This window comes from Manis pentadactyla, chromosome 3 (assembly GCF_030020395.1).
Source record: "Manis pentadactyla isolate mManPen7 chromosome 3, mManPen7.hap1, whole genome shotgun sequence".
Classification (NCBI taxonomy): domain Eukaryota; kingdom Metazoa; phylum Chordata; class Mammalia; order Pholidota; family Manidae; genus Manis; species Manis pentadactyla.
The window spans coordinates 4,379,505-4,392,266 of record NC_080021.1 but is presented as its reverse complement, the minus strand read 5'-3'; the positions used below and the strand labels follow the sequence as shown (position 1 = coordinate 4,392,266).

Sequence of the window (12,762 nt, the reverse complement as noted above, 5' to 3'; positions counted from 1 at the left end):
GCAGGGCAGGACCCAGCCAGCCCAGGGACTCCTTCAGCTCCTCCAGGACCTCTGCCCATTTGGCAGGGAAGGACCCTGCCTGGAGGGGCCAGCAAGTCACTTCAAGGGCTGGGGGGAGCTGGCCAGAAAACAACGAACCTCAAAATATGCGGGGCTGAGGGGTGCTGCCTCTCCCCAAGCGTGCCTAGGACCCCTGAAGCCTCACTCTCACAGCCTGGATAGCACCTGGTGCCACGGAGGCCGCAGTTCCACCCCTGGCCCTGCCAGGCCTGCTCTCCCTGCCCTCACCCCACCTCCCACTTGCCCCTCACTGACCGTCTGCCGCATGTCGTCCATCTGCCTGTCCAGCAGGCAGCAAGCCCTACGTGTCTCCTCCAGGGCTGCAGACATGCTGGCAGTCAGACCCAGCCTGATCATGGGTAAGGGTGCCCAGGGTGACGAGTGAGGGTGTGCTCCTGGGAAGGGGCTGTGAGCAGAGGCCCCACCAGGGTGGGGAGGGTCCTAGAGCAACTGGGGTGCAAGGACCAGGGATCCTGGCCGAGTCCAGGCACGGGAGGATGGCTGGGGGCTGGGGCCAGGGTGGTCACTTCTTTGCACTCCTTGGGCCACCCACAGTGCTTCCAGCAGGCCATGGGGCCTCCCTGAGCCCCACCTCGTGTTGGAAGCTGTAAACACCTGCTGGCTCCCTGCACCAGTCCTGGGGCACAGGCTAGGGAGCGAGGCCTTGGGTCTCAGGCTCTCCCGCTCTGGGGAGCAGGGGAATGAGAGGGCCTCCCTGGGGCAGTCCTCACAGCAAAGAGCAACCAGGTCTTGCCTGTGATGAAAATCCACACCAGAGCCTGCTGAGCTCCAGGCCCAGGGCGATGAGCCGCCTTTGGGGTCAACCGTCCAATAGCCCAGCAGGATATCCCGTTTCTCAGGCCAGGAACCTGGCACTCCGCACCTAGCCAGAGGAGGAAGCACAGATGATGGATGTCACAGGCTTTGCTGGCGCGTGGGCAGCATCTTTGGTATTTCATCCACAGCCACTCAGAAAAGCTTTGAAAATACTTCCCCTATTCCGTGCCATCCATAGAAACACAGCCCTTTCAATTCCTGAGTGTGGCCATGACTGATCATGCAGGTGAATTGAAGAATTCGCTCCTGGAGTGACTGGCATCTGCCCAGATGCCCCAGGCTCAGGAGGGGGGACTGTCAGAGGTGGTTTGCTGGGGCAGTGTGGGAACCGCTGCCCTCAGCCAGTCGACCTTGGCCCCAGGCCCTCGGAGGTCCTGCTGCCCTCTGACCCTCCCAGTCTGGGTGCAGTTTCTCTGTCCCTCTGCTTTGCTAGATTCTTCCCGGCAGTGGCAGCTCTAAGGTTCTAATTGCTGCAGCCATGAACGCTGCTACTATCTGCCCATGACTGAAACCTGACATTTATTCGATGCTGTTCATTCACTGAACCCCCAGCAATGGGAGAGGAAGACATTCGGCACAGAGCCAGGTACCTCCCGGCCCAGCCCTGGGTTTCTGGGTCAGCTTCAAACAAGAGTCGCCTCTGTCAGGGTCACAGCCTCAAGCACGACCTCACGCCGGTGCATCCTGGTCATGATGCCCTGCACCCTGATGTGTCCCAACAGTGCGGGTGGAGGGAAGCGACTGGTGTTTCCCCAGCATGGTTCAGCTCTTTGTTTTTTTTATTAAGGTATCATTGATATACACTCTTGTGAAGGTTTCACAAGAAAAACAATGTGGTCATTGCATTCCCCCTTATTATCAAGTCCCCCCTGATACCCCATTGCAGTCACTGTCCATCAGTGTAGTGAGATGCCACAGAGTCCCTATTTGTCTTCTCTGAGCTACACTGTCTTCCCCGTGACCCCACACACGCCATGTGTGCCAATCATGATACTCCACAATCCCCTTCTCCCTCCCTCCCCACCTGCCTGGGTTTCCTTGGTAACCACTAGTCCCTTCTCAGAGTCTGTCTGCTGCTGTTTTGTTCCTTCAGTTTTGCTTCATTGTTATACTCAACAAATGAGGGAAATCATTTGGTTCTTGTCTTTCTCTGCCTGACTTATTTCACTGAGCATAATACCCTCTAGCTCCATCCATGTTGTTGCAAATGGTAGGATCAGCACGATTCACTTCTAAGCAGCCTGCACCCCTCCTCTGAGGAATCCTCTTAGCCATCCACACTGCACAGGTGCAGAAGCCAGAGCAAGTGACAGATGAAGGCAGCTTGCCCAGGGGCCTGCCCACTCCCTGGGCCTCCTGCCAGGCTCTCCTCCCTTTCAAGTGGGCAGCACCCTCTCCCAGCCAGCCTCCTTGGGGCACCTTCTATATCCCTGAAGGTTTAAAAGCAACTGTGCAGGCTGCCCTGTGTCCTTATAATCCCTTGCCCGCCATCTTGGAAGGCTTTCCAGTCCCAGAAAGAGATAAGGAGTGAGTGCAGGGCCTGGCATTTCCTCTGACCCTGAATCTCAGAGCAGAGAAGTGCTCCACAGGTCCGTCCGGGGAGAGGGGCCGAGGGTTGGGGGTGGGGAGTTCCTGAGTCACTCTCTGGCATCAGATGTCTCAAGGAGCCTGGTTTGAGGGAGACGCAAGGCTCCCCAGACCCACAGGTGCCAAAGGTGGACACCCCCAACAGCAGCAGGCCCTGGGGGACACTCTCGAGCCGGCCTCCAAGAACCAGAAGCGGGCTGTGCCAATGAGCTGTGGGCCCCAGGCTTCAGGGCCTCCTGCGCTGGCTGGGTGGTGGGGCCTGGAGCAGTCACCCATGGGTCCTCTCTCCACAGCCAGCCCCAGCGGCAGCATGGTCATGAAGTGCTGCACCCTGATGTGCCCCAACAGCACCGTGTCCTCAGATGGCTGCACCCTCTCTGTGTCCTGCTGCCAGGACAGCCAGTGCAGCCATAGTGGGACTGCAGGCTTGGTGGGCGGCCACAGGGCCCTGTGGGGCAGTGCCTCGGCCAGCCTGCTGTGGGCCCCTACCAGGGGCGGGCCTGCGGCTTCTGCCTGCTCTCAGCTGAACTCCGGCTGCACGGGGTCATATGCCCAGGGCCTGTGCCTCCCCCCTCACACCCTGGCAGGATGAGTCCCTGTGCTGCCTGTCACTCTTCCCTGCTTCTCAACGGCCCCCCAGCTCCTGCTCCAGGAACAAAGCTCTCCCCCTGGAGTCTTGGGGGACCCTGGCCCCTGGGAATGGGAAGAGGGCCTCCAGCCATCCCATTTGGACTCCTGCTGGGACTTGGCGCTCAGGCCCCTCCAAGGAGCCCCCTGTGCCCGAGCTGCCAGCAAGGGGCAGGTTGGAGGTTTGGGTTTGGGGTTGGGCCAGTCCAGCAGCCATTCCCCATTCATTCCCTCGTTCAGTCCTTCACCCACTGGCCCAGACACATCTTCCCACGCATGGCAGCCCCACGGGCTCTGTTGGGTCCAGGCATCCCAAGGAGAGCCAGCCAACACCCACCTCCCAGGTGTCCCCCTGGGGCACAGTGTGCAGACAGTGCCCTCAGTCCAGGGGTACCAGCTCCTGCCAGGGGAAGGCCGGCCTTGCCAGTGGTGCCCTGGCCGGGGTGGGCCAGCTCCCCAGGACTCTGACTGTCTTGGGATTGGGGCACCCTCCCACCCCAGAGGCACCCCCTGCCAGCCCACCGCCAGGGTCCCATGTGAGGGGAATAAAGTGACAAATCCTCGTGCTCTGAGGTGATTCATCTGTGGGGGATGTCCTGCCCCCGCAGGTCACAGGCAGGCAGGGCGCTTACAGAGGGGTGGGTAAAGTTCTCGAGACGCAGGCTCAGATGGGGAAGCACACTCCCCGTTGTCCCCACGGTGGCAGAAGAGCGCTTTCAGCAGATCCCTCTGGGGAGCCCTTCCGAGCCTCACTGTCCCCATCAGAGGTGGTCAGCCCTGCGGGACGCCGCCAGCCCCTCACCCCCGGTCAGGGCACAGCCGGCGCCCAGGGCTCTTTCTGCGTGGCAAGGACAGAGGCCCCGGCTCTCTGGTTTTGCCCCTGCACCTCTGCCCAGGGCCCTTCCCGGGAGCCCACCCAAGGCCTCAAGCCCACAGCTCCCTCGGGGGTCGCCCTTCTCGCAGGCTGCGGGGCTCTGCGCTGCCCACAAGCCTCCTTTCCCCACCCCCACTCCTCTGTCCCTCACATCCCCCCCTCAGTGACTAGGACCAACGGTCAGGCCGCGTGAGTGGAGGTGGCGCCGTGTTGCCTGGCAGAACCTGGCGGAACCTGGCTCCCACAGCTCAGGCGTCAGGGCAATGGGGCGTCGTGACCGCCGGGAGCTCCCCTGGCTGGGCGTGGGTCTCGGTTCTGATCCAGGGGCAGGTGAGCAAGCCAGAGGCCCAGCCCCACTGCGCCCTCCCTCAGCCTCCACCCCTCCACAGCCCTGCCTCCAGGCGTGCAGGTCCCGGGAAGTTCTCACAAGCGCCCCAAGGAGACAAGGGCCCTTTCTGCTCCCAGCAGCCACCTCTCTGACCTTGCAGGGCCACTGCCCCCCAGCGCCTGCACGCCTGGCCTGCTGTGGTCCCGTGCCTGCAACAGTGCTGTGGTGGCCATTCTGACGAGGGCACCTGGGGGCACAGGGGGCAGCGTTCAGGCCAGTGGGAGGGGCCCGCCTTCATGCACGGCTTCTGCCGGCTGGGTCTGCGCCATGGGCTGCCTGGAGGACAGGGTGGGCTGAGGGGCCTTGCCTTGAAACAAGCATGTCAGGATTCTCTAGGGGGCCCTCTGAGCCCCCAGCCAGGCTTGCCAGCCTCCGGGGACACAGGAGGAGGTAGGTACGGGATCTGTGCAGGGCGGCCACCCCAGGAGCAAAGCTGAGGCTCAGGGTTGGGCTCCCCAGGCAGTCTTGGAAGCGGGCGGGTTCTTTTCTTCAGGAGGCTGGAAATTTCCTCTCTGCACCCTTCTGATGAGTCCCCCTCCAGGGCAGCCCCACCCCTGCAGTCCCCGCAAAAGCACCAGGCGCCACACAGAGACCCATAGCCTCCACCTCCTCCATTCAGAAGTCAGGGTGGGGCAAGGGCGCTTCTTGCTTAAGAAGACAATAACTGTCCCTTGCTACAGACAAGAAAACCGAGGCACAGACAGGTTTCCTGAGGCCCTCATGGGTCACAGACCACCTGCAGCTGAGTCCTGAGTTCTCTCCACCCCCGCCCCACTCCACGGTGTCGCCATAGTCATTAAATCAACGGCAGCGGGCACCTACCGCGTACTAGGGTCATATGGGTGCCGGGCTACCCACAGGGACAGAACAGGCACGGGGCCCAGCTAGCAGGCTTATCTGCAATGGCGGCCCAGAGCCTCGGACAGGGGCTGCAGAGGACAGTGGTGGCAGAGGGAGTTGGGGGCCTCTCTGAGGGGAAGGTTGGGGCTGGGAAGGCGGCGGGACAGCAGGTGCAGAGGCCCAGAGGTAGGAAAGCTGGACTCCGAGGAGGTGTGCTGTGGGGACACCAGGGTGGGCAGCAGCAGGCGTGTAGAGGGGGGATCATGCGACGGGGACCTCTTTGACCCCAAGAGCCCCTGACCATTGCTGCCAGTTCAGGGAGGAGCGCTTTCGGGTGGTGTGAGGGGGAGGCCACCAACCCAGAGCTAAAGCTGGGCCTGTTGCTCATGAACTGCCTGAGGGGGCAGGAAGACCAGAGCTGGGCTGAGCTGGAGCTGGGGCTGGGGGGTCACACATGCCCTGGGCTCATGCTCAGGGCTGGCTCCTCTGCCCAGGCATGGTGGGGGCACCTGGGCCTCCACGTGTCACATTCCATCCACCCAGAATTCCTTGCTCCCCAAGGGGCCAACCCTTCTGCCTTCTTACATAACTTCCCAGACGGAGGTGACGCAGGCCCCTTGATCCCTAAGCCCTTGTGGTTGCAGCAATGAGCTCCCTGCCAGCCCAGCCTGGGACACACCCTTCCCTGGGGGCCCCAGAGCAGGTGGCAGCAACACGCAAACCCCCTGGAGCAGGACTGTATCTCAAAGCCAGATCCCCAAGGCCTCCTGGCTGAGCAGAGAGTGCAGAGCTGGGCTGTTCCAGCCTCGGAGCTCAGGGGCTGCTGAGGCTCCTTCTGTACCACTAGTCCCCAGACCCCTGGCTAATGCGGGTACGGCCGTGCTGCCTCCCATCATCCACACCCGGAGGTGTCAGGAGGCTTTCCATAAAGCGCAGGGCTTCCGCAGAGGTCCAGGCCCGAATCTGGGTCCCAGTGGAAGAGTAAAGCCCTTCCTGTGTAGCCACCCTTGTTGGGAGGACAGTCGTCCCAATCCAAAAATGACTGTTTTCTCTTGTCAGGGGCAGGTATTTATGTAAATAGAGGGGGAAGAGGACAGAGGAGAGGGGAGGACATCACCGCAGCTGTGTCCTGGAGGGAACGAGCGGACGCGTGGGTGGGTGGAGGGACGGGTGGAGGGACGATGGATGAGGGGGGGGGTGGAGGGATGGGCGGGCAGCTGCTGGGAGCAAGCAGGGTGGAGGAGTGAGGAAGGAACCTGTGCTCACCGCCCTGGCACCCACGCCCGAGCTGTCCTGTGCTGAAGAGTTCACAGCACAAGCTCCAGGCCACAGCGGCAGCAGGTGCCCTGGGTGTGGCCCGGCAGCAGGGCGGGATCCGCGCAGACGCTCTGCCCTCCCCTAGAGCCCTAGAGGGAGCTCATCCTGACACACAGAGAATGAACCCCCTCCACGGAGCCAGGTTACCAGGCTCTCTGGGGTCTGCAGGCGCGGGCGGCCACACCCTGCGATCCCGTTCTGCTGAGCGCCTGCGGCGTGGGGGCCTGATGCTCCCCGGGTGCGCCCCTGCCCTTCGGCAGCCTCTCTCCCCACACCTCACGGAGGACACAGCTCACACCCTGAGAGCTTTCCCCCCATCTCCCCGTGCCCTGAGTGCCAGTGCTTCCCAGGGACACCCCACAGAGGGCGACAGGCAGGGCCCGTGCCAGGGCTCCGTGGAGCGGTGTCCCAGTGCTGGTCCTGGGTGCCAGTGTGCCCGGGGCGCTGTGGGGCCTCTCAGGGGGTCACCTGCCAGGCCAGAGAGCTGCTTTGTCTCTCTTGGCCCTCAGGAACCCAGGGCTCCAGCCCAGCCCTCTCCCGGGCAGGGAAGGGCTGCCCACGTGGCTGCCCCCAGGTGTACACCCTGGCAGAGTAGGAAAAATGGCCCTGCACGGATGAGGGGCCAGCACAGAGGGGCAGCACCAGCCCTGAGCCCCAGCTCATGGCCCAGCCCAGGGGCATGAACTGCACCCAGAAGCCCTGCCCAGCAGTTCCAGGAGGGCAGCTCTGAGACTGGCTGGTGTGGCCAGGTTCCCAGGGGATAATCTCGGGCAGGTGGGGCCAGGTCAGGCCCACGGAAGCACATGAGAGGCCCACGTGTAGGCCTGCAGTCTGGTGTGTAAAGGTGATGCGCTGGCACCGGGAGGGAGTTGTGGGGAGAGAGCCCCAGGCCAGGGGGCCAGGCCCAGCTCTGGCTCCCACCCCCTGGCTGGGTGGCCATGGGCAAGGCCCTGCCCTCTGTGCGTCATTCCAGGGAGGCCCCGCCAGCATGTGCACGTGTGTGGCTGAAGGGGACAGAGCAGCCCGAGGGAGATGCTACATCACTCTGCTGCCTGACTCACTGCGGGGCCGCCCTGCTGCCACCGGGAAGAAGTGAGAGACAGGAAGGAGGGTGGCACGCCCAGCCCACATGCTGCAGACCCAGGCCTGGACTCCCTGCCACGCTGCCCTCCCCTGCTCCACCCTCTGGCCTTCGACTGCTCCCCGGCCCCGTCACACTCACGGCAGTGACCAGGTGTGCACGGCAGAGCCACGCTTGTCTGTCCGCGCCTTCCAGCTAGTCTGGGGTCCCAAGGGCGGGACCCTGCCGCTCCCCTTGGTCTTCGCCGTGCTCTTGGTGCCTGGCACACAGTGGGTCCTTCTAAAGAGTTGTGACTGAGTGGGTGCAGAGCCCCTGGCATGTGGCACTTCCCCATTGATGGCTGGAAGCTGGAGAAGCCTTGTGCCTGGCCCCAAGGTTGGGGGGGGCCTCTGTCCGGGCACCTGACTTTGCACAGCCTGATGCCCACCCTCGGCCCCAGGGCACAGCTCAGGGAGCCCCCGTGCTGCACTTTGAGAAGGTCCAGAATGACTTCTGTGCCACACCGAGCCAGGAACTTCCCTCTGTGGGCCACACACCCTTTGCGTGACTCCCACGACCTGGAGGTCTGGGCCTTGGTTCCTGTCTCTCCCAGCTCCCAGGCGGAGACCCGGGCAGAGGGAGGCACAGGGAGGGGTGCGAGCAGAAGAGCCCCTGCTGCAGGCAGAGGCCTGTCCGGCACCTGCTTCCTGGCCGGCTGAGCTCAGGGTGCAGGCAGAGCGGGGGGCTGTCCCGTTCCCTCTCCACCTCTCCAGCGTGCCGGTCCTGCTGCCAGCATCCTGCAGGTACAGACAACCGGGACCCAGGCTCTGAAAAGCAGCGTCTTTCTCCTGCTGGAGAGGAGGGGAGAGGGAGCCAGTGGTGGAAGAGGTGCCAGGTTCTGCCCCACGCCCAGAGTGACCTGGTGCCAATCTGGCCTCTCTGGTCCTCCTTTCCTCACCAGTATAAAGATGTTGGAAGGAGGCCAACTTAAGGGGCCATGACAATTTCTCTTTCCCCTGAATCCTGACTCCAAGACTGGAGTCAGGTCGCTGCTTGCAGGAAGCCCTCCCTGACTGCACTGTCCCATGACTCCCTCTGAGAAGGCCTGCTCTCAGAATCACCCATGAATAAACTGTCTGGGCTGTGTTGATGGTTCTGCTAGGAAGCCCCCAGACAGCTCACATTCTGGGGGGCAGCCCCTCCCAGGACAAAGGCCTTCTTCCCTCAGAACCAGACAGGCAGTGAGCAGAGGCCACGTGCTACACTGAGGCGGAGGTGCCCTGTGGGTAGGCCAAGTGCAGGGCCCTTTTCAGCCCCAGGTGAGACCTCCACTCCTGGTGTGCACAGCGTCCTTGGACCAGGTCCAGCAGGAAATCCAATCCCTCAAACTTGTTTTTCCAGCAGCGTCCATGCTCTTGGTGCAAGTGAGTCACCTCTGCACAGCCGTCACCCCTACCCCATGCCAGTTACCACCCTGTCCCTGAACCCTGTATCCTGTTTCCCAAGGCCTGAGAAGTGTCCTCTCTCCCACCTGCCTCTGGGTGTCCACGCCTGATGGACGTGGGGAGGTCTCAGAGCTTGGAGCAACCTTTTCTGTCTGGGTGAGGGCAGGGTGACCACCACATTACCTGCCTCATCAAGCAAGATGCCAGCCGCCCTAAGCCAGGCCCCCGGGAGCCTGGGAACAGCTTGCAGGGCTGACTGGGGAGCTCCCACACGCACACCCCAGGGTCCCTGGAGGCACTGCCACACCGCCCCTCCACCTTTGGCCAGGTCCCACCAGGTCCAGTAACTGTGTCTGGGAGGGCAGCACCTCTTTAGACCCTGGCACTGAAATGCAGCCCTGACTTCCCCGCATGTGGCAGGGGAGAGGAGTCTGCTTGCCCAGGGGCAGGCTGGAAGGAGGGCCCGGGGGTGGGGAGCCCAGATCTGATAGGCCAGAGCCCACTATGCCCCCCGAGAACCTTAGACTAGTCTTGACCCCTGCCATCCCTCCAGCAGGCGTTGCTCACCCCCTCTCCCCCACCTGCCATCCTCACTGGCACTTGTCCACAGGCAGGGGTGGTGGCTGGGGTAGGCCCAGGGCTGATCTCTGTGCCCCCGCCTCGCCGTCAGTGTGGCCTGCAGGGCAGGGGAAGGACAAGCCTCTGTGGGGCCCACCCATGCGACCAGCAGGGTCCACCTAGCATGGCAGGGCCAGCAAGCTGACAGGGAAAACGGGAGAGGGGCAGGGGAGGGGCACTGTGCCCAAAGGCTCTGGGAGTCCCTCCTAGGAGCAGCACAAGAGGGTGGAGGTGGGAGGGGTCTGCCCAGCAGCCTCCTGCCAGACCCTGCAGGCGGTAGGGCCCTGGGCGCCGGGCCAGGACGAGCTCATGGCCTTGCAGGGACCAGAGCCAGACCCAGAGCAGGAGGAAGGCAGCTGCTCCTCGAGGAGGGCAGGTCCCAGAACGTGTGGCGGGAGCACTGGATCGGGGTCCTGGGGCCACGGAGGGTGGGAGGCAGGGTTGGGGAGGATTTGAGGGGCACCTGCCCCTCCTCCACTGATGCATCAGCTCCTGCTCTGGCCAGGGCTTCCCTCTCTGCAGGCACACCCAGCGTCCACCCACATCCCAGTACAGCTCCCCCCACCACCCCCAATATCCTGACAGGACATTTTGCTTCCCTGGGGGTCCTTTTCCCAGGGGTCCACTGGATGGACCCTGCCATAAGAGCCTTCCTCCTGCCTCCCCAGACCTGTGGGCATAGCCCTGGGCAACCCCCAGACACCCACACAGGCTGTGGCTCTGTTCATCCTACCTGAGGGTGGCGGATGCAAGGGAGGGGACAGAACCGCAGAAACAAAGTGATCCAGGGATGGACCCAGGACTGGAGAGGAAGATGCCACCATGAGCTGAGGCCTCTGTCCAAGCCCAGAGGGCAACATGGCCAGGCGCAGAGGTCCCTCCAGCTGGCAGGGGCAGGTGTGTGTTGGGCTGGTGGGTGAGGGCCGGCCAGGGTGAGGCACATCGCGTCCTGGCTGATACCTGCACGAGGCCTGGCCGACTGCCCGCTCACCCCCGCCCCTCCCACCGGCATCCTCCCAGCTATAAGGCCTTTGGAGGGGAGGGGCTGCCACAGCTCCCAGAGACACCCCAAGATGAAGACAGCCCTACTGCTCCTTGTTGCCCTGGCTGAGGCCACTGGACCAGGTGAGGGGCTGGACTGAAGGGCTGGGGTGGGGGTGGGGGCATGGGGCAGCTTTGGCTGCAGTCTGGACGCTGCAGTTGTTAACCTTTGGGCTCAGAGAATCCTGAAATTGTGGGTTGTTAGATTCAGAACTGAAAATAAAGCGAACCTCACCCTTTAACTTAGTGGAATCAGACTTAGAATTTTCAGCATCAGAGAATCGGTCCGTGGGACCAGGCGTTCTAAGAGGGAGTGACACTGGGAATCGCCTTGAGATGCCTCCCCCTGGGGAAAGACCATCGCCAAGGTCATCCAGCCCCTCCCCTCCTGTCCTTGGGGCCCTCCCAGGTCAGCCCTCCCACAGGCTCAGCATACCACGCTGACAGTCCCGGGAGGGACAGGGACAGTGGCCTGTCCTGCAAGCTGCCCTCAGCAAGTCCCAGAGCTCTGAGACGTCCCAGGATAAGGGTCTGTCCAGGACACGCTGTACTGGCCCCCTCCTCACTATTCCTCTAGACAATCTGGGGGTCCCAGGGCTCCAGCGGACAGGGACTGTCCCCCCTGCCTCCTGAGGTTGTGCTCCGGATCCAAGCCCTGGCAGGGCCTGGTGGCCTCAGGACTGGCCTGGGGCTGGGCAGGCAGAGGGCTCCACCCAAGAGGGGTCTTTTCAGGTAGTGATCCCAGGGTCCCCCGTGTCCCTGGGAGGCCTCCTGGGGGCCAGCTGAGACCCTGACACCCATCCCCCAGCCTGGGCTCTCCACTGTCACGTGTGCTCCAGCTCCACCAACTGTAAAAACCGTCAAGCCTGCCCAGCCAGCTCCCGCTTCTGCAGGACCATGACCAAAGGTGAGCGACCCCGGGTCAGGCAGGACATCCCAGAGCTCGTCCAGGTGCCCCGGGGGGTGGGGACCATCTCTGGGAAGGTCCGTGACGGTGGGGCCAGTGTGGGACTTGGGGTGCTGGGGACATGCTGGGCGACTGTGGGCTGGAGGGACTGTCCAGCCTGACCACGCCCCTGTCCCCAGTGGAGCCTCTGCGGGGGAACCTGGTGGAGAAGAGTTGCGAGGAGTCCTGCACGCCCTCGTACCACCTGCAGGGCCAGGTCAGCAGTGGCGCGGCCTCCACACTCTGCTGCCAGGAGGACCTGTGCAACGCGGGCCCCCACAGCCGTGCAGCCACTGGTGCAGCCACCTGCTCCATGCTGGGCTTGGCGCTGACCCTTGGCCTCATTGCCCTCATCTTAGCGCCCAGCCTGTGACCCTGGCGAGGGCTCTGTCCCTTCCCCTCCCTGCCCCTCTCTCACCATGATGGGGCCTCAGACACCCTGAGCCAGGACTTCCTTGGAAGGTCTGGGGCCAGGCTCTGCAGATGCACAGGGCCAATGATTTGGAGCCAGCCCCTCCCGGAGCTGTGGGAGGGCAGGGGACAGATGGCATCCTGACCACCTTCTGATTTCATATTCATTCTGTTTGGTTTCCTTTATTTCTGCTCAAACCTCTGCATGAGAATAAATGATGGAAAACCAGCGTGGTTGTGTGTGTGCCACTCCAGGAGTGCAGGGGTGCAGAAAGGTCCATGGCCACATGGCCCCCAAGTCCCAGGGCTGGGCATCCAGGGTCAGGCTTGCTGCATGCACCATGTCTGAAATGCCACCGTCATTCCTCACCTTGGAGGGGATACGACCCTCCCCTGGCACCCCCTCTGCAGCCCCAGACAAGAAGGGCTCTCCTGGGGGGCTGAGTAGGAGCTCAGGGTGGAGCTTTCAGTGTCCCTGCAAGGCCAGGCCCCACCATGGAGGCTGAGGGAAGAAGGGCCGCTAACCGCTCCCCCACCCCGGACACTCCCCCAAGGCTTTGGTCCAGGAGCCTCCAGAGAGGCTGGCTTGGGGCACCCCAGACTGCAGCTGAGCCTCATAACTGTACAGACACTGCCTACCTCAGCCATGGCCAAGGTAAGTCCCGCTACCTGGGATTGACCCTATCCAAGGTGAGCCCTGCAGCCTCCTCA

At 63.1% G+C, this 12,762-nt stretch overlaps 2 protein-coding genes across 3 annotated transcripts; one reads left to right on the top strand and one right to left on the bottom strand.

Moving 5' to 3' along the window:
• Positions 1-410: 410 nt before the first annotated feature.
• Positions 411-10,665, bottom strand: LOC130682792 (uncharacterized). Of its 2 annotated transcripts, none has more exons than XR_008996101.1 (2): positions 10,387-10,545; positions 411-943 (listed from the first exon to the last, which is right to left on the bottom strand). XR_008996101.1 is itself a non-coding variant. In XM_057497681.1 (2 exons), exons 1-2 carry the CDS (start codon positions 10,663-10,665, stop codon positions 7,749-7,751), a joined length of 969 nt encoding a protein of 322 aa, XP_057353664.1. In that variant the 3' UTR covers positions 5,101-7,748. The 2 variants fall into 2 exon arrangements, 1 of the variants encoding a protein (XP_057353664.1); XM_057497681.1 differs by lacking the exon at positions 411-943 and adding an exon at positions 5,101-8,438 and having other exon boundaries at positions 10,387-10,665.
• On the top strand, positions 10,657-12,281 carry LY6D (lymphocyte antigen 6 family member D). The gene is made up of 3 exons (XM_036922479.2): positions 10,657-10,778; positions 11,503-11,601; positions 11,781-12,281. The coding sequence occupies exons 1-3, from the start codon at positions 10,727-10,729 to the stop codon at positions 12,011-12,013; spliced, it is 384 nt and encodes a 127-aa protein (XP_036778374.2). The 5' UTR covers positions 10,657-10,726; the 3' UTR covers positions 12,014-12,281.
• The last annotated feature ends 481 nt before the right edge of the window (positions 12,282-12,762 follow it).